General features: G+C 38.4%; 1 protein-coding gene across 2 annotated transcripts in view; it reads left to right on the forward strand.

Annotated features, from left to right (window-relative positions):
• The window catches only part of USP31 (ubiquitin specific peptidase 31), a gene marked incomplete at both ends in the record, with an annotated part of 55,245 nt that overhangs the window by 11,237 nt on the left and 22,287 nt on the right, over positions 1 to 21,721 (forward strand). For both annotated transcript variants that reach the window (XM_080912463.1, XM_080912464.1), the window contains 6 exons: positions 13,085 to 13,222; positions 14,413 to 14,501; positions 14,596 to 14,688; positions 15,348 to 15,483; positions 17,489 to 17,633; positions 20,208 to 20,385. In XM_080912463.1, the coding sequence (XP_080768589.1) occupies positions 13,085 to 13,222; positions 14,413 to 14,501; positions 14,596 to 14,688; positions 15,348 to 15,483; positions 17,489 to 17,633; positions 20,208 to 20,385 (779 nt within the window). The remainder of the gene's footprint in view (positions 1 to 13,084; positions 13,223 to 14,412; positions 14,502 to 14,595; positions 14,689 to 15,347; positions 15,484 to 17,488; positions 17,634 to 20,207; positions 20,386 to 21,721) is intronic.

Raw genomic sequence — 21,721 nt, forward strand, 5'->3', positions numbered from 1 at the left:
CCTTATTTGTAAACTTTGCCACTTCCAGTTTCAAGTTTGAAATGCTGCCAGATTAGACTTCGTTGAGTTTACTTTCAATTACATCTCAAAAAAATCGCTATTTCCTGTTACATACAGAATGCAGTATGTATTTCTTAGCATTTAAGCTTCTTCATGATGTTGCCTCCTTTAGCCAAAGAGCTGAATAAAGACTAAGAATTTGGTTCAGATCCTCAGGTCTGTGGCATGGGACATCCTCCCTCTTAGTTGAGTTTCATGTTATGGTACTGGTATAATAGTACTACCTACCTTCTTGCTTGGCATGGTGGCTTACTCCCATAATTGCAGCCTTTGAGAGGTTGTGATAGGAGGATCACTAAGCTTGAGACCAGCCTGGGCAACAGAGGGCTATCCATCTCGGTCAGCCTGGGATAGAGTTAGATTCTGCTTCAAAGGAGGGAACACAAACTTTCCTCATAGAGTTGATACCATGAATAAGTGAGACGTATCTGTAAAGTGCTTAATACAGTGCCAGATAAGAGATCTGGTAGCATTGTTCTCCTCAGCCACTTGCTCCCACTGGCCTGCCCTATTTTCTTTTTCTGGGTCTCAAGGCCCACTTAGTCCTCTATTAAGGTGTCCCCAGCCCCTGTGGTTGATAGCAGTAGCTCCTTCATAGAAAGCAGGTAGTATTTTTCATGGAACTCTTACTATGCTTATGTCCTCTGAGTTATGTTTAACAAATCTAGCTTGTGAAGTGAGTATGTTGAGTCCACATGTGCCTGACTCTCAGCTTTGCTAGTCATCACTCAGTGACTACTCCTATTTAAGAGCCATTGCCTTTTTTGGGCTGGCTTTTGAAGTGAGTTCCAAGAGTGTTTGTTCCATTACTAGTTCAGTTTCTGTCCTGTGTTTTAAAAATCACTGTTCCATCATCCACCTAAAAAAACTCACGTGGACTTTGTAACATCATCATTCTATACTATGTGAGTGTGTGCTTCTTTTCACACACACACACACACCTTTTTTTTATAGTTTATATATATTAAGATTGAATGAGGTCCTAAATTGTTGGTGGATTAAGTCATTTAGTTCTCTAATTTTTTATTTTTTTCTTCTTGTAATTTATTTGTCGTGTAAACTGTTCGTGCTATCCATCAGTGCTTTTCAGATTGTGTTTGAGGACAAAGTTTTAAAAATTACAAACTGGGTCTGGAAAGATGGCTTAGTGGGTAAAATCACTGCAGCAAAGCCTGATATCCTCAGAGCCCACTGTATGAGTAGAGAACTGACTTAAAAGTTGTCCTTAGACTTCCACATACATCCTGTACAGCACACACACACATGATGAGATAAAATTTCAGGTTGTTTTGAGGTGATGTATAATGCAGTACATATGAAGCACTAGAAAAACGAATCCAAAGCAGCTTGTAAGACATCATGGGCTGCTGAGATGGCTGAGTGGGGAAAGGCACTGACAGCCTGTGCCTTTCAGTCTAAGTTTTATTCCTGGCATAAGTTTTTCATCTGTACATGTTTCTTGTAAGTGCTTAATGCTGGTTTCTGCATTCATGGTTATGATTTGAAGAGTTCTGTTCTGGAGGTTCCTATAGTCTTTTTTGATGTATTCATGGAGCTTCAGTTGGAATGTTTCTCTGTCCATATTTCTTGTAAAATGTGGTTAGGTCTACAGTTTAAGATGTAAGTTCTCCTTCGTGGTACTCTCTTGTGTCAGTGGTACTTACTGTTAGCCTCCCTCAGGGTATCTGTCCTCTGTGGATGTGCCTTGTAACATTGTCAGTTGTTGGTAATCCCTGTTCTGTGAATTCATTAAGGGCTGAAGAATGGTGACACTAACTGGCATTCAGTTTTTTATGTTTCAGTTGTGAATACTTCTACAGAGACACTTGTTCTCTTTGGATATCCTAACGTGTATTTTGTAAAATAAAGACTACATGCTTAATGCCTTCTCTTTATCTTCCATTTTAAAAATAACTGAGTTTCTAATTGGTTTTTTGTAACTTGATGAACTTATAGGATTAATATTATTTTCTCAGTTATAAGGTGATAATTACTCATCCCAACCATTTTAGTTTCTTCTTATTCATTGCCTCAAGGAGGTTTTTGACCTGTCTTCCCAGATGCTGGGACATGTGCCACTACACTTGGCTACTGGTAGCCTTGTTGATACATAAATTTTTGGTTATTTTTCACCAATAGGTAATTCCTTTTGACACAATACTTGTAGTTGGTATAAGGAAGTTAGGCTGTTTCTGGCTTATTTTAGATATTTCTTGTACTAGATCTGGATTCATTCAATTTGTTTAAGGAGTCCTGGCTCTTCAGTTCAAGTGGTACTGAGATACCACATTCTAGGAATGTATGGTTTTAAAGCTAGATCATGAGTTTAAATTCTAGTTGAGGGTTTTAGGGGCTTTTGTCTCTGTTGGACTTAACCTCTGTCTCCTTTCTCCTTGGATGGAAACCCTCTTTCCAGCATGCGGATTCTTGTTGCTTCATCACACTGCACTTATTGCAGAAACAATCCAGTGCTGTGCTAACAGGGGCATTTCAATCACTTTCTAATGTCTATAGCATAGGTCCTTCCAGTTCTGGGTCCCTTACCTGATTGAAAGTCACAAAAAGGAGTAATTTAAAAACCCTTTGTAGTTTTATTGTCAACTGGAAAGTTAAAATCTTGTTTTGTTTTACATTTGATTTTTGAGGGATTGCTGTCTAAAGTTTACTTTTGCATTACTATAATAAAAGTATAATTTATGACTTGAAGTCAACTCTGCATAGTTTAAAAGTTTATTTTCTTTATTTACTGGAAATTATAGTAAACCTTGGTAATTAAAAGACAAATTCCTTTAAAGGCAATTACTAATCTTGGGAAATGCCCGTCAGTAGATGCTCTGGGAATTTTAATAGCGCAGGAAAGAATGGAAAGGCTTCATTTTCTAGTTGATGGAAAACTGAGCATTGTGTACTCTTTACCTTCCTGTGAGAGGACTCAGCTGCCCTTTCACAGTTGTGAAGTTAGGAGAGTGAGTCATTGGTGTGTTGTAGCTGTGACTTTTTCCTGGATCCTCCTTGGGTGTGTGGTCATCATCAGAGACCATGCTGGGTTGAGGGAAGGAAGGCCACAGTTAAAGGCTCCTCCTTTCCTTTGGAAAACACTGTGAACCTATGCATTTTACTCATTAGTATGCAGGGGTAGCTGAGATCTTGGCCGGCCACTGATCCCCAGTTTTCTTAGCTTTTCTTTCTTTACCATATATATGTAATTATATTGTGGGTATTGGATGATTTACTGTGGATAATTCTCAGTGTGATGTGTTCTGTGCCATTGAATTGTCAATATTTGATCTTTTAAAAAAAGATTCCTTCAGATAAGTATTTAAACACCAACTGTCCTAAAGGTTTGGCTTCTTGTATAGTTTGTGTAACCTAGTCTGGGCTGGAACTCATTAGACAGTCTGGCTCAGAACTTGACTTTTCTACCTCAGCCTCCCAAATGCTGGTATCTCAGGTGTGCCCCTTCTCTCCTCACCTGTATTTGTTGTTTTTCTTTTTGGTCCTTTGAAAGACAAATCTGTATACATAGTGCTACTAGGAACATTGTAGACCAGCTTTTGAGGGGATGTGTGTTTTTATTTCTTATGGACATATACTAGGAGTAGAATTTCTGTGTTGTATGGTGTATAACTGGCCAAGGAGTGTCAAACTCCTTTCCAACTTATCTACATTATAATTGATAATAATCCACTCATGTATGCATTTATGTTTGTATGTATAATTCCACATTATACAATTTCTGTATCATGTTGTATTTTGAGTAGTTTTGTCATGAACATTTTTTAGCTTACTTCATCAACATGCAATATCTATTTGGGGACATTTAAATGACTTCTAGTCACGATGAACTTTTTTTTACATCTTTTATTCATTTTTTTCAGGCTAGTAATGGTGACATTCCTGTCAGAAGTTACCTTAAGTCATATTGTTACCCAGCTTTACAGAGTTGACTATCTACTAGCAGTTGGAGAGAATGTTCCGTTGAAATTTAAAAAGGAATCTTCTATGTTGCTAAGTGGAAACCATTTTACAGGTTTAATGCAGAGCTGGGGGACCAGTTTCCCAATATCACACACAGGAGGCACCAGCCAGGCCTAGAGAGTGGAAGGGTATCTGTATGATAGTAACAGTTTGCCATTAGGTATCACTCTATTCTGACTCCACAGGCTTCCCTTTGCTGAGTATCCATAGACTTCTATTTAGTGTTCTTATACTTTAGGGAGATGACCAAGACTTAATCAAAATAAAATTGGCCAAAATTGGGCCAGATCAGACTTAGGGTTGTGGGAAGATTCTAAATTGTCTTTTGATGAGAAAAAAAAAAAAAAAAAAAAAAAGAAAGAAAAAAGAAAACCCAAAAACTTGGGGGCTCTTCATCTGGGTTGGTTTTAATGAGATCACATTGTAATATTCAACAAGCAGAGAGACTTTGTCTCCCTGAGCCTGAGGAAGTTGGCCTGGTTTGGCTGTCAAGCATGCAGTGTGGGGTGTGGATAGAGATGCACAATCTGTGACTTAAAAGCCATTTAAGATTTATTGGGTTTACCCTGGGTTTATAGCATTATAAATGTATGATGTATAGTGAAACTATAGATTTGCTTAGGAATAACATCTCTTGGTTACTCCTAATAGATATCTCAGCTGTAAAGATGCAGTAGAAAGAAAATAATTCAAAGCAACAATCTTTTTACAATAGTTTGGATTCCTTGTTTAAAAAGTCAGAAACACAGGTCAGGTATTAAGTATTAGCATCTCCAAAATCAGGAGGATATACGCTGTGTGTGTGTGTGTGTGTGTGTGTGTGTGTGTGTGCGCGCGTGTGTGTGTGCGCGTGTGCGCGCGCACACATGCATCTGTCTGTCAGTCTGTCTATCTTCCCTCTTGTGCAAAATATAGTCTATTGTCTGGTAGTCTGTGCATTTTCTAGAAAGGAAGAAAACCACATCTGTATCCAATATGTACAAATCTCCTATCCCAAATTATTGTTCCCTAGACAATACAGTAGTATACCAATGATTTACATTGTATTATATCTCATGGTTTAATTTATATTGGGATGTCCATAGGCTAATATGTCATAGGTTCTTGAGCATCTGTAGTTCAAGTATCCACAGATGCTGTGGAACCAGTCTCCATAGGAATAATTATATGTGTATACTTGGACCTATAGGTAGTTAAGATAGGGTAGCCTTGCCTATTTTCTCTCCCACTCTTTGCCTTTCCCACTTACTCAACCCCCTAAGAGGAATAGGTTGCTTCTCCTGAAGAAGCACTGCAGGGTTATGCTTCTCTCTGGCTTCCGTCTGTCTGATTGGGAAGCTGACACTACTGTGCTTTTTCGCTTCCTAGGACACTTAGCTGTATTCCTACTCTCTGGAAGGCAATGAGTAGATGGAGTTCTTTTTCTCTTTCCCTCCTCAGTTGTTCTATACTGGCAGCTGTCGCTTTGCCCCAGAAAATTTTAGTTTTAGGCTTTGTAAGTATTTTTTTTAATTAAATGCTGTATTAAGGTACCAGTTCTTTTAAATTGTGTAAACTTAAATTGTACATTTTGATGCTTTTAAAATGAAACATTTTTATGTTCTGTGGTAGCAGTATGTACCAGCTCCTTAGATATTTAGATGACTTTTCCAGTTTTCTTCTTTGATACTTAACTGTTTATGACTGCTATACTTCCCTAATGATGATGACCTTTTTGTTGTGTCAGGTTTAGGTGTTTGCTTTTAAATTCCAAGCCAAAATTTCTCACCTCCCTTTAAAAAAAAGGAAAAAAGGCCCTGTTTTGCTATAGTTGGGAAGATTTTTATATTGGGAAATACCAGTGAGGAGAAAAAGAACACACTTTTTACATTACTTATTACTTAATTGGATATATTCATATATTGTGGTGAGCTGCGGTCACTAGACCTGCAGTCAGCTCCCTCTGTATGCAGGGGACAGTGAGCATGAATCTGTTCAGGCAGAGCAGCTTGAACAGTGTGAGGTGCAGAGCACCTGCCTTTACTTGGCCTGATGAAAGAACTGGGCCGTCTCTGGTTGCTCTCTAGAACCCTAGGATGCTTGGGCAGAGAAGTAGTCACATGCTGCCACTTGGTTTTCCTAAATATTCTGAATGCCTCCTTACTTTTTAAATACTATCTTATAGATAAACTGCATGTTTGTTTCAGGTTATATTTTGGGTTATATTTTACTTGTTTGTTTTACTGTGTGTGTGTGTTCCCATGTGCCTAAGTGCCTTTTTTTTTTTTTTTGGTAAGTCCTTTTCTTCTACCTTTAGTGGGTTCCAGGGGTTGAACTCAGGTTATCAGTCTTGTTCAGCAATTGTTTTTACCTGCTGAACCTTCTCACTGGCCCTTTAGCCTATATTTATTATAGGAAGAATGCACTTGAGAATAAAATGGAAACATGAATTTAAATTTAAGGTTAATTTAAAATTAGCAAATAAACTTCCAGAAGCCTGTAGGTGAGTATAGCTGTTGTTCAGTCTTTAAACACATTTTTGTCTGCATAGACAATTGACATCCAGTGTGAGAAAACTTAAGCCCCGTGTGAGCCTCAGTTGAAACATTCGGTTACAATTGTTGCAAGATGCTTTATTTGTCAATGAAAGGTCTTGGACAGAAATGTCCTAAGGCTGAGTGTTGTTTGCTTTGGACAAGCGACAAGCTACTTCATAATTCTCTCAAATTTTATTTTTGCTGTTGATTTTTTTTTTCTTTTTGAGACAGGGTCTCTACATAGCCCTTGCTGACCTGAAAATCACCATGTAGACCAGGTTGGTCTTAAAGTCACAGAGATCTTAAACACCTGCCTCTACCTCCTTAGTGCTGTGATTAAACCACCATACCATTTGTAACTACTAATACTGTAGCATAGAATTTTCTTTAGGATGGACTTTGTAGGAAATAACACCTATAATTACTCTGAGCCCAGTATATGCACCTGTAAATCTTACAGTTAATACTGTTTTAAGTGATATAATACAGTTATGAAGGGGCCTCTTGAGCTTCTCCTAAGATTTGGTGACTTAAAAAGTGAAATCAGAGCTTTTCCAGCCTGGTCCTATTTTGTCTTAGTTTCACTTTAGAAGTAGAGTCACTTAAAAAATAATTACACTTGACAAAACCTTGGAGTGCTCAAGTTTTGTCACAGACTAACAATGAAGGACCTCTGCTGTTATCGGGACGTGAGCTTTGTCTGGTTTGATTTGGCTGTTTCCCGATGTGTCGCCAGGATTAGTAAAGCTGTGCTTAAGATATCTTCCCTTTCCTTGTTTTCAAGGTTCTGTAGCACTACAGGATAAATCTACTCTTCATGGTTTTGGAAATGCACATAATAGAATCTGCATATTTTTTCTCTGCCCTCACCAGAGACCCTGTATGTATCTAAAGGAGTGGGTCAGAGGTTGAGGTGGAGGTTTTTTTAGCAAGTCAGAAGGTCAAGACTTCAGGTTTTGTCTTCAGGTTCTGTTGACAGGTTTGTACTGGTAGGCTAAGGGCCTCCATGGAAGAGGTGAAGGTGAGGGAATAGATGAAGGGCACAGTACTGTTTGACCATGGTTGCATTCTGGGCCCTGCATGTCATACTGCTATGTAAGTACTTTGTCTTTCTCACTGTTTCCTCGACCTTCTGATGTGTTTTATAGCACTCACCCATTGTCACAAAGATCAACCCCTAAGGCTTAGTTATTCATTAGCTTAGTAGGTATCACGAAAGTCAGATTCCAAAGATGAACTGTTTTCAAGACAAGTGCTTATTTATTTCTAGCATTAGTCCACCGCCACCACCACCACCACCACCACCACCACCACCACCAACACCAACACACACACACACACACACACACACACACACACACACACACACACACACAAATTTGTATTTGTATATTGGAACATTTTGGACTAGGAATCTTGAACCTGTGTAGTTGTCCTGAATTCTGTGACTGTTTTTAACATTCTATTCACTAAGTTTGTGTGTATATGGATGTTAGAGGACATTTAGTGAGAGTCAGTTCTCTCCTTCTATCATGTGGATCCCAGGGATCAAACTCAGATTTATCAGGCTTGGTGGCAAGCGTCTTGACCTGCTGAGCTGTCTTACTGGGCCAGCTCCCCCTACCCTTAGGAAATAAATTCCATTCTCTTTTCTGGCAAAGAAAGTAGATAGTGATTAGTTTGATGAATTTTACAAAACACTTTGTCTCCAGAAGAGTAGTTTAACTTCTGATCAGTCAGTCATGTCGGATCATTACTGTGTTGTCTTTGTCTTGGGATCAGGTAATAAATGTTTGTGACCAGTCAGTGTTTTCTCTAGAGCATGAGATGTTGCTGCCTGTTTGTTCATGGGGCTCTATGATGATTTCTGCTCATACAGCTCATGTCTAGAGATTTATAGTTTCAACTATGTAGACTTTATTTTGAGCTATGTTCCTAAGTCATTTTGTTCTGAGGGAAAAGCAGTGATACTTAGTTAAAAAGATGTTATAAAATGTCTTGCAAATGTTTTGACTTTTATTGGGTGTGTGCAAGGATCATCAACTTAGGAGACAATTCATTTAATTATAGTAGGAAATATAGGTCTTAAGCCAATAGACTCGATTTAATATTTTCCAAGCAGAAATACCTAGGTTCTATAAAACATACACAAGTATATGAAGTTCAGTTTAGGAAGGTTCATGTTTTACTTTTCACAGAAGCAATGTATTACATAATTTTAATGCTTCACTATATGCTGTTATTCAGCAGATGCTAGTGATAATAAGCTATTAAAAACTTGAAGGGCTGGAGAGATGGCTCAGCAGTTAAGAGCACTGACTGCCTTTTTAGATGTCTCAAGTTTAAGTTCCCAGCAACCACATAGAGACTCACAACCATCTGTAATGGGATCCTATGCCCTCTTCTGGTGTGTCTGAAGACAGCAATAGTGTAATCACATATATAAAATTAATACATATTTTTAAAGAAAATTTACAGAATATAGTGACTAAATTTAGGACATTAAATAAATTGAGACTTAATGGTGAAAACAAGAATCTTAAATGGTAAATCAAGGTAGAATTAGATATGACTTAGAACATGATGAAATCTCTTACCAGGCTGTAGGGGTTGAGACAGTTAAAGATTTTGACCACCAGGTTCTCTCCTGCTTACTTATCAGTAAATCAGACATATCTGGTAGCTGGAACCACTTAGGTGACTTGCTGTTTTTTTTTTTGTTTTTTTTTTTTTTTTTTTTTTTTTTTTTTTTGAGGCACACACTAAATAATTAACTATTTTTCTCTTATTTGTTTGTCTAAGGAAGAGGAAAGATAAATAGTCCTTTATGTGTCTTTGGTGAGTTGTCACCATATTGAGGAGCTAAAAGTGGCAGAAAGAGGAGCTTTAGTGTTTGTTCAGTGGAATTTTTTTTTCCTTGAGTTCCTTCAGTTTCTGATATGGTGATCGAGGATGGGATTGGTCCAGGATAGATTTTGTCCTAGTTAGGTTTGATTTAGTTCAGTTACCTGTTTAGTTTTGCTTGACATCTGTCTTGCTAAACAACCTAGTACAGTATCTTAGTACATAGTGGTTGGTGGGTGAGTCTAGATGACTTGAAATGTTAGTGGTAAGAACCATAAGCAAACAATACAGTCTTGATAAATTAAATGTTGACCTGGTCCTGAAATTTTAGAGGCTGCTGTGTGTAAAGTTTCATTGATAGATAATGAAGCTTGTGATTTTGGTTAATTTGTTTCTGGGATACACACACTGAAGAAAATACCAGTATGTTTAGAACAGAGGGTTGCTGTGCTTCTGATAGTTGCTACACCCTAGCCACATGCTATACGACTTGTTATCTCACTCATGATACATAGGACCTCTGTAAAGCAAACTATACAACCTGGAGGAACCGGTATCTTCTCCTGTGTAGAGTTCATCTGGGTAGGACTGTCTTTGCTTGCTTCTGTTGCCTGAGCTCCTAACCTGTGTAAGAATTCCTTGACTTTTTGAGCTGAAGAATGTTCTTCAGATCTCTCTTTTCCATTAGCTGCCCCTCTAGGCAGTCACAGATTCTTTCTTGCTTGCACAACTCAGCTTCTGGGATATGGAGAATGGTCAGTGGAAGCTGTTCACTTTCCTTCCTTGTCTTCTGCTGTACTCCTTTGTGATAGACGTTTGCTTCACTGAGCTCAAATGGGCAAGTGAGCCCAGAGCATGACTACCCCGTGCTTATGTTACTTGTCTGTGGTATTTTGCATTGTTGCTTTCATCTCCTTGAGGTTCAGTTTGTGTTGACCCCTTTGACCAGTCAGTCTCATTTCTTTTTATTAGGCTCATGTCAAGATTCTGGCCTGGTGGCTGCTCTTCTCACTAGATAGTGCTTGAGCAGTTCTCTTTGCTCATTTGATAGTCATATGCCTTTCTGATTTAAATTACTCCCTAGATCTCTTTCCTGAGCCATGTTCAGCCATATTTGGAGTGATACATAGGTGCCTCAAACTCAGCATGTTAAGAACTCTGTGGTCTCTTATTTTCAGGTTTGTTCCTGGTCATTACCCAAGTCAGAAACAAAAGAAACTTTAATTACATTCCTGGTATTCTTTACTGACCTAGTATCACCAGCTACCTATTCATCTCTATTTTTCTACTGTATATACCAATGATGTTGTTTTGATGTTCCTAAGTGAAGGAACAGAGGCCACAAGCCAACACATTTTATAGTGGTGAAGATGTCAAGTGTGTAAATGCTACAGAGGCACTGAAGAGGCAAAGATCTGGAGGGCTGAATCCTAATCATTAGACCACCAGGGAAGAGACCCATTTATTAATGGAGATAGATAAATAAGTAGAAATAGACCAAGAAGGAAGTCTGACCTCTGCTGGGAGAATTTGGGTAGTGTAGTGGAGGCAGTCATGTACCTGACCCCTGCATGCTGTTGATGGATGACATCAATGTTGTATTCTTCTAGCTCTATTTGCTATCAGGTCCTTCCTCCACTATTCTTTTCTTGAGACAAGGTCAGTCTCTGCAGTTCAGGCTGGCCTTGAACACACAGCAATCCTCTTGTCCCACATTCTCAGCTGATAAGATCTTTGATGTGAGCAACCATGCCTGACTTCACTCTCTTGTTTGCTGGTGAGTTTTCTTGGTGTTACATGCATTATTTCTCATATTTCTTTGACTCTTCCTCCCAAACCAAATCCCAAAATATTTTATAATCAACTTTTTTTTGTTACATGTAATTGTCGTCAAGCTGTGACAATTCTTCACAATTAAATTACAACCTGTCTCCCCTTCCTTCCTTTCTTCCTTCCTTCCTTCCTTCCTTCCTTCCTTCCTTTCTTTTTCTTTCTTTCTTTCTTTCTTTCTTTCTTTCTTTCTTTCTTTCTTTCTTCCTTTCTTTCTTGTCTTCATTATTTTTTTAATTGGAAATAGGCAGTTTGATTCTGTGTGTGTTTGCCTGTGTGATGGGTGTGTGGATGTGTGCACACACACTAAGACATCTGCGTGGAGGTCAGAGTACAACTCTGTGGAACTGGTTTTCTTCTTTCCACCTTTACATGGGTTTTAGGAATCATACTCAGGTTGCCAGGCTTACATGGCAAGTACCTGCTGGATCCAGTTTGTACTTGGTTGGTTTGCTTTGTCATTCTTTACCTTTAATAATACTGGTAGGTCATTTCCCTCATGGGCCTCTTCATTTGGCTCTTTAGACATTGTGCTCTTGATTTTCTTGGCCACAGCTCCAATGACTTTTTTTTCTTAGTCTCCTTTGATGTCCTCCCATACCTGAATATATGTGTCTTCTGAATTTTCTCCTCTGGCTTGATCTCTCCTGATATCACTGGGCAATCTCAATGGTATTTATGGTTACAGTCACTCACCTGTTGACTTTTGTATGTTTGTTTTTAGTGTAGACTTTTGCACTGAGCTCACATGAGCACTTTCTTGGTTGTCTGACCTTTTCTCCTCCTATAGGACCCACAGAGCTTCAGGCATAGTAGATTTGAAAGAGAACTTATCCTCCTCTTTCCCCTTTTCCCTTCTGTCTTGATGTATGTAAAAACTTCTGTCTGAGCAGACATGGGTGGCATGGAGGCCTTCTTCCTAAGTCTCTAATTGGCCACAGATTCTGTTGATTATGACATATTTCTAAATCTCTTGCAAGTTTGCCTTCTCATGTATTTCTTTACAGTGTTGTCTTAGACTCATGTTTTCTATTCTCATTTTATTTCCCAACTGCTTTACCACTGTGTACCACTCCCTACTCCAAATTAAACACTAATAGCTAAACTTTAAGTGCTGTTTGTCTCCTTTATATGTAAAATGTTCTGCATACATTATTCTGTAGCAATCCCCACAAGTCACTTTTTTACTTTAGAATAGTCCATCCATCTTCTCTTCTTGGAGCACATGGTCTTAGCCAGTTCACTTAAGACCATTTCCTGGCTTCCTGTATCATCTTTGATTTGCTTTTAGAGTTAGTTTTTCCTGAGTAAGTCTTGTCTTTACTCATTCCTTTTGCTCTTCCTTGCAGACCTGCACTTTCAGGTCTCTTGGACTTCTTGGCCTTTTATAAAGGTGTCATACTTAATTACTATTTTTGTGTGTTTACATATGTCCACCCCCCCATTCCTGCCTCTGCCCTTTAAGGCTTGTGACATGTCTTGAGGCATCATTATCCTCCAACTCTTTGTTTGTCATTATCCTCTAGCTTGTGTTCTACTTCCACCACACCTTCTCTGTACAACTGCTATATTAATTTTAAAAATAAATTCCTAAATTTCAAATTTACAGAAAAGTCAGCAGAAGTAGAGTAAGAGCCCCTTAAAAGTCTGTATTGGTTTCCTTGTTGTTACTGTACGAGTGTCACAGCTAAGAAGTACCTTGCTGTTGAATTTAATTTATTAGAATATTCCTCTGGTTTTGTTTTTCTGGAATTTTTGGGGGATATCTTTAATATTTTATATCTCTCTTTCAGAATTATGATAGTCTTTTGAGCCAGAACTCATAATAACTGTTTATGCTGATTATTTACTTGCAGAGTATTGTGTCAAAGAATGCGTTGCAGTATCGAGGAAATTCCCAACATGATGCCCAGGAGTTCCTACTATGGCTTTTGGATCGAGTTCATGAAGACCTCAATCATGCCGTAAAGCAGAGTGGCCAGCCTCCTCTGAAGGTGAGTCCATGCAGTCCTTGGGGCAGTCAGGGAGCAGGAAAAGGGTAAAGAGAGAAGGAACTCTTCTTACAAACATCCACTGACTGGGCTTGTTGCATTAAGTAGTGACTAGCTCTGTGTGCATAAAACTAAGTGGGCACTTTTGGGGTATTTTATCTGCTTATTATTGTGCTGGCAATGTAAGTCTAATGGGGGCAGAGGGGAATTGGTTGCTTTCGATTACACTAAGACACATACTTTGCGATTAGTAGGACAAATAATTCGGCCAGAGAGGAAACGTATGAATACCTCTGCTGTTAGACTTGGATTTGAACATAGAAACGGAGTCCAGAATGGTCCTACTGAGAAACATAGCCTTTCTTACTCAACTTCTCTACATGTATCCTCAATATGATAAAGTGGTTCATATGGAAGAGTACTTCCCCAGGGAACCTTTGAAGTTTGTGACAAGTCTGTTCTGTATTTCAAATTTTCTAGTTTTAGAAACTTGATGGGTGATTCTGATTTAAGGTCCGTTTGTTCCTGAACCCTGTACTGTCATATAAGTATGTAGATATTGCTGACTTACTATATGGGAACAGCCTAAAGGCTAGGTACTGTGTTACTAGTCCTTGTATCCTAACGTTCTATACCCTAACGTTCTATACAATGCTCTCAACATGTGGTAGCAGATGTTTAGTAGTTAGGGACATAAAGAAATTGAATCAAATATGAAGCAAACTGTGGATTAAGCATCAAGTTAAGATTGTAATAATCTAGGGAAGAGCTGGCCAGTCTGTACCAGCTAGAGAGAGATAAACATGGTGGCAGTGGTCTGAGGGATGAGTCCTTGTGAACTATGTTCTGTTCACTTTAGCACAATATGTTACAGAGCATCTGGCTTCCATATACAGCTTAGAAAGGATGTTAAATATTTGTGACACTTTAGACTCAATCTCACTCAAGAACTGGTACTTCCAGCCTGTGAATTTTACTTTTTTTTTCTTATAACTTTATTTAACAAAAAAAGAGATACATGTACAGATTTTTAAAATCATTTTGCAATAAAACTATATGAATATATTTTTGTCAGCACTTGATTTTTTTTTAAAGGTTTGATAGTATGCATTGAAATCTTACTAGTTACAATAAGCATAAAGTACATGTAAGACAAAACGTAACATGGAAATATGTACTTTTTTTTTAAAAAGCCCCCATCAGAGACAGATATGATGCCTGAGGGACCATCTTTTCCTGTGTGTAGCACTTTTGTACAAGAACTTTTTCAAGCCCAGTACAGGTAGGAGCAAATGGCATGTTCCCTCTTGTTTTTGTCTGCCTGATGTAGTTCTGTGTGATATTAATGTGAATGTTTTACATTTTTGTTTTCAAAGATCTTCTTTGACATGTCCTCATTGTCAGAAACAGAGCAACACTTTTGACCCTTTTCTGTGCATTTCTTTGCCAATTCCTCTACCCCATACAAGGTAAGAATGTATGTGTAAAATTAGCAGTGTGCTGTGATAGGGTATTTTTTCTTCTGGAGCCTCCAGTTAAGGCTTTTCACTTGTTTAGTTAAATAATAGGTGTAATAGCACAAGCCTTGCAACATTCTTGAAGCACAGTCAGAGTGAAAGCTGAGCAGGCACGTGACAGAGGCAAGCCCAGGCCATAGTCTTTCTCACTTGTGGTCCTAGATTCTCTGGAGACCCTGCTTATACTTATTTCAGATTTTAAAGAGTTTGCAGAAGCTCAGGCTGTTTTGAAGCAAAAAGCAGAGCCAATTATGAATATTTTATTTTTGAAATATATTTTTATGACGATGGGTTTTTCAAAGTTTTTTCAACTTGTTTAGTAGTTTTTAGTTAGGTCTAAATGAACTATTCCCATTTGGCTTCCAGATAAAGGGGAGTTCCCCAACCCCCTTTTAGATAGCGTCTTGTGTATCACAGGTTCCAGGTGCTGCAGCGGTAGGCATATCGGCATATCCACTGTTCTGGTTTGTGTCATGCTGGGGAAGGCAGGGCTGTGCATGCCAGGCTTCCTGTTAGTTTTTGTGTTGATTTTAGGTCAGGTTTGTTTCATTTCTTCTATATTTGAGCTAAAATATGTAACTAATGGGAAGATCTGACTTTGATCTGTACAGGCCTCTCTATGTCACTGTAGTGTATCAAGGGAAATGTTCCCACTGTATGAGGATCGGTGTGGCTGTGCCTCTGTCAGGGACTGTTGCCAGACTTCGGGAAGCCGTGTCTATGGAGACAAAGATCCCCACTGATCAGGTAATAACCTGCTAAGACCAAACTATACATGAGTCATTAAAGGGTTGCATTCTGCTTATCTGGATTTTTTACCCCAGTTTCTGCTAAACATGTTTGAAATTTAAAATCAGTTGCATTTAGTGTTGAGGGGCAGATGGGTGGAGGAATCCAGACACAAAGAATATAGCGAATAGAAAACTGTTTCTTGCTTCGATTAATTGTATATATAAAAGGAAAACGGCTTTATGTAAGACCTTGCAGCTTTGTTTCTAAAGTGTAATTACTTGGCCTTTTACACTACTCCTGTAACATTTAACGGAGAGGCTTAGGAATCCCTCCTGCCTATTTTGGTGGTGAGAGTGCACATCTTTCCAGTATGGTGTTCTGTATGTAGTACATGCTCTTTGTGCTTCTTCTCTGGCCCTGTTGTGGGGTTTGGACCCAGAGCCTTACTCCTGTGAGCAAGTGCATTGTACCTGAGGTCTATCTGGAAAAACATCACAGGAAACATGTCATAGGATTTATAAGGAAGGATGACTTACCAGTGAAAAAGCTTTTCCCTGGATAGCTTTTGGAAACTTCTATGTAATTAACCATTTGAATAATAAGGGTATTTTGTTCTTTGGCCTCATTTGGCCCTATTTGGGCAATTACACTTAAAGCAGTATTGCTTTAATGTAGCAGATCTCTCTTGTCTTCATAGGCTGAGTTCTGGCACAATGATAAACTATTGATACTTTATTTACTTTAAATTGCTATTTGATTCTTTTTCTGACCAGAATAAGGAGAAGGCAGAGAGAGGAGAGGTCTTGGCATCCAAGTAGACACAGCTGTATCTTTAAAGCCTCAGTGCTGTCTCATTATTTTCCTGTGTGGTATAAATTGGTGATGTAATTACTAGTTTGCTTTAGCTCTCAGCTTTCTGGAGAGGTGAATGATACCTCCATGCTTACCAGGAGAAGAGCAGAATAAACATTAAATTCCTTAGAAGGAAATGTGGGAAGAGTCCCTGCCAGCCCCCAGGGCCATTTGTGAAACAGACCACAGCCTTTCTACCTCATGGACTTCTTTAATATTGTACTAGTGGGGTGGTGGTGGGGCAGGCTGGCAGTTGGTGCCCACTGGTGCCTTTTTGATGGCAGGTGGCACTTTTGCTCTGCCCAGTCTAGTCCTTTTGCCCTTGGACAGCACTGCTGAACATGTAGCAGAAGCTCTAAATGTAACTGTGGTTTTCTTCCCTGCCTTTTGTTTTTGTGTTTCATCATAAAAATAAAACTTAGAAGTTAAAAGTGTCTTAATCATCTATACAAACAAGCAAAAAGGTCACTAACTTTAGTGCTGTGTTATGAGGTATTTAGATTATTTTCCTGAGAGTATCGTACAGTCTTATCTAAAAGTAGAATTATTTTTCTCATGTCATTCTTAGCCTTACTTTTTTTTTTTTTTTTTTACTTAGGATTTAGCTTCAGAATGCAGATAATATGCAGGTCATCCTTTCTCATAGCTTTTCAAGTCAGTAGGGCTGCATTTAACTTGTTTCTAGCATTGAGCATTTGAGTTGACTTTACTGGTTCCAATATAGATAGCCATGGTCATTTGACTTTTTTTTTTTTTTAATCAGAAAAGAGGAGAATTTAGTGTTATGAAAGAATGTCTTAGATTCAGATGTAGACTGTTCTCTCCTAGACTGAAATCATGTGGAACTTTAGGCAGGTCTCTGTTGCCTTCTTCCTCCTGTGAAACAGAAGAATGAATAATTCTGTCATCACCTATCCTCAGACTCGGAGGAACTCTGGATTTAGTGCCATAAGTGGTCTGGATTTAGAGTGTATTGTTAGACAGTTGCTGAGGTTACTATACTTCTAAGAGTCTTTCATTACCAGCAAATATGGTCCTAGAAGCTATCTAATAGCCCTCACTGAATATTTCTAGCATGAAGGTCTTCTGAAGGTCAGCATAGGATTAGAAGATCATTTTATACTGAATTTCCAGTTACACAGTTGTTCACATTTTTCTCATTTTTTAGATTGTGTTAACGGAAATGTACTATGATGGATTTCATCGTTCCTTTAGTGACACAGATGACCTGGAGACAGTTCATGAAAGTGATTGCATTTTTGCCTTTGAGACTCCAGAAATATTTAGGCCCGAAGGAATTCTGAGTCAAAGAGGTAAATGGTCATGTTTTATAGTGTGAAACAGTTTACAGATTTCACCACTGTGGGCATTGATGTGTTATATGACAGTAGATAATTTAAAAAACTGTGATTAAGTGCACACACTGTTACGTTTTTTTAGATTTTTATTATCTTTAGTTTGTTTAGGTGTTCCTTCTGAACACCAAATCTGATTTCTGTGTATGAGCATGTGACTCTTCACCTGCCTGTTATACACAGTTCTTTTCATGCCTTCACATTGTCTAGAGGCCTGTCTCACCAGCTTTTCTGTGTTTGGGTTTTAATGTCTCTGTTCTGTTCCTTTTTCTAAGTTCTTGGAAACCACTGAACACATTGTAAAGACATCCTTCCTCACATTACTCAGAGAACAAGGCTAATTTCTTCTTCTGTTAAGTGTTAATAACAACCTTTTTATTTGCTTTCTTCTACTTTGGACATGAATTGCACTTGCATCCTTAGATGCCTTCTTCCCATTCAGTCAGGAAGATTCTTTTCTTTTTATATACCATCACCTCTAAATCACTATTCCACATTTTCTTCTCTTTTTGTTGGTTTTCTGTGTCCATCTTATTGTCACAGGAATTTGTGTTCCTGTGCCCAATAGTAAATAAAAATATAAATAAATTTGAGACTAAAACAGAAGAGAGAAGTCTGAAAACTAATTATTAAAAATAATGAATATATAACTAAGAGTAGTCCCCACTTCTTTTGTAACTAAATAAAAAATACATTTGGACAGAGTCAGGTACCAACAAAGACAGACAGACAGTAAGTGAGTAGAAGTATGACCCCAGTAGAAGCCTCATTTCCTTGAGTGTGCACTGCTTCTTAGTAGTGTTTTTAGCTGGGGACCAAGACCTTAAGGCTTTAAAGGACTTGTTGGCTACTAGCTCCTCTGGTTTGCAGAGCTTCTATTCATCTAGCATGTGTGTATGAAAATGACCTGTTTTCTGTCTTTCCCACTAAACTGACATTTTTGGAGCTCTGGCCACCTTATGCTTCCATCTTTTTATACCTAGCTGTTTCTAATGTGCAGTAAGAGTCTAGTTAGTGATTTTTCATTGGAAAAATTCCTCTGATCTGTCTCTGCTCACTGGTTGCCTAAGTATTATTTTATACATTGAGTCCCTATTCATTAATGAATCTCATGTCCTAACATCATACTCTATCTAGAGCATGTCTTTGTTGAAAAGTTCATCACTTACAAGCATGTATTAGTCTAAGATCTAAAGACCCTGTGAGTGCTCCGTTGGATAGCACATGTGAGAGAGAGCTCGCCGTATTCCTCACTCTGGGAATGACAGCTGTGAAGTAGAGGGTTTAGCTCCCTGGCCCCAGCTCTCGTTGGTTAGGAGACACGGCTGTTATTTGAAGAGTGGACCTTTGTAGTAGGTGATCTGATCCCCTTATCACACTAGGAATCATGTTCACTTCCCACACTTACTTTGCCAAGAACCTCAGGAATGAGGTAATTTGTTGTTTCAGATTTGGTTTCTGTTATCTTTTATTTTTTTCACATCACAGTTTAAAATGGTTATAAGGTGATACCAACTCTTGTTCCTTTGGAATTTCTTTTCCCCTAAAATGTGTTCCCTCTAACAGCTCTATTCAAGTTCAGGTTGTTGGGTTTTTTTGTTTGTTTGTTGTATTTCTAGTGATTGCCTTTTTAAACTATTTGAAATTTATCTTGATATTAGCTATACATTTGTCATTCAAATTGTTATAATGCTACTGCATCGTAACAGCAAGTCTTCCATTGGTGGCTGCTTAGGTGTTACCAGAACCCTGCTGTGAATGCTTGTCTGTAAGCTGTTCTATTTCCTCTAGTGTTGCTATTATTGGTGGTGCTGGCAGAGAGGTCTTTATCTATAAGCTGTTCTGTTTCTCTTCTAGTGTTGCTATTATTGGTAGTGTTGGCAGAAGGGCCTCTTTTTCCTTATGGGGGTGCGTTTCATTAGGTGACATACTTTTGAATGAGCAAAGAAATTAACAGATATTGCCATTGATTAAGTACAGAGCCTTGTGGTAGCATTGAAGAGCTGAATGGCCCTACATAACAGGAAATTCTGCTATAAGACACTGAAGATTTGTGCTAATCTGTCAGGCATCTTTGTCCTTGCTAATATGGGTTGATCTGTTCTAGTTATGTTCTCACACAGTTTACCTCTTGTTATAATAATCGGGGACAAGAAACTGCTAGTCAAACCTTGTAGATGATTGCAAATGTTGTCTGTATTGCTTCTGGAATACATTTGATTACTGGTTACTGCATCTAACTTTAAATTGTATTTGTGGGTCATTCTATTAAACTTGTTCTTCAAAACCATGTTTGACTTAGACTCATGGAGAGGTCTAATTTCCAGTTTTAAAAGATAGGGAAGCCTACTTTAAAGGAAACAATGAATGCTGATACTCAGCCTACTGGCTAGATGAGTGACCTTACAGTGTCCCTATTTTAAATTGTTTAAATTATAAATGACAGTTTAAAAAAAAAAATTCTATTTTTTGTAACGAATGAATGAAAAGGATCTTGATGAGCTAAGTTGAGTTGTTCTTATTTTGCTTCAGGCATTCACTTAAACAACAATCTAAACCACTTGAAATTTGGCTTGGATCATCATAGGCTGTCTTCCCCAGCACCAACAGCAGCAAAACAAGGGAGAGTAGACTTGCCCACCAGAGTGGCCAGTGACAAGATTGTTCTGCTTGTGTGTAACCGGGCCTGCACAGGACAGCAAGGGAAAAGGTAAGAGCCATCTACTTCCCAATAACTACTGACATTCTGAGGCTAAATGCTTTAAAATCGTTTTTGAAAGCAGGGATGAAAAATCTACTTTTAATGGAAATTTCTTTTTGTTTTGGAGGTAGGGATATGTATTCCAGGTTACCCATGAACTCCTGAACCTCTAACCTCAAATCCCAAACACTGAATTTGCCATGCATGCTCATGTGCCAGCATGCTCAGTTGCAGTTAGTTTTTGGTTTTGATATTCAGCAGGAATTTTTGCAGAAGCTGATTTTATTTGTTGGATTGAAAAGAGAAAGACTACAAAACTATGGTTAGAATCTGAATAAGAGGTGAATATTTTAAGACTTATGTAGCTTTTGGGAGCTTATATTCTATGTGTGTAAGGCTATTTTTAGAATTTTGAACCTGTATTTTAAAACTTTCTATCTTACTGTGCCTATTCAGATGGTACAAGCTCCTCAGACTTATGTCCCAAACTGAACTCATTATCTTTCTCTTCCAATATTTTCTGTCTTGGCAAGTGGTACCATCATTCATTCAGCACAGTAAGTCGGAAATTTTGGAGTCAAAATCTCTCTCAGATTTCTCTGCTGCCTTTTTAAAGAATTTATGGGAACAATAGAGTATCTTTCAAAGTAGCTTTATCACAGAAGTGTCACCCAAGTGACAACAGATGAATGTGTTTCAGGAGAAGGACTTAGGTTTTGGTCCCCCCCCCCCTTGTGTGTGTGTGTGTGTGTGTGTTTTGAACTAGTCAAGGTAGCCATTAATTTCATTTTGACTAAGTTTCTTGGGTGGTAACATAAACATAAAAGATGTCACAAGTATTAATGATATCAACAGTGCTGATGTTTATCATCCCTGGGGCTATAGACAGGTTCCCTATTTTCATGAAGCTGGCATCTTAGTTAGGAGGATAACCCAAAACAAGTAAATACATTTAACCTCAAGTAGTTGTTACCATGGTGAAAAAATTGATACCAACTAAAATGATAGGGGGTGAATGAGTAAAGGATCTGGGTCTGCATGTGAACCAGAGTACAGGATGGTGCCCCAAGGAGAAGGAGTGAGCTGTGTTAGCATCTGGGGGGGGGGGGGAATCATGTATAAAGGAGGCCCCAATGCAGATTAGAAGCATGACGTGTTTAAGGTACAGAATGGAAGGGAACTCATGGTATTTTCATTGCATTGATACCTATGAAAACCCTTTTGTGGCACCAAGCTCTTAAGAGTGTGGAATCATTACTTCGGGATAGCTATTTGAATCACGGAGGCTTTCAGGCAAATAGCTTCAGTGTTACTGTGGTGAGTAAACCACTAGATGGTCATTAGG

Source organism: Micromys minutus, assembly GCF_963924665.1.
Source record: "Micromys minutus genome assembly, chromosome: 2".
In the NCBI taxonomy this organism is placed as follows: domain Eukaryota; kingdom Metazoa; phylum Chordata; class Mammalia; order Rodentia; family Muridae; genus Micromys; species Micromys minutus.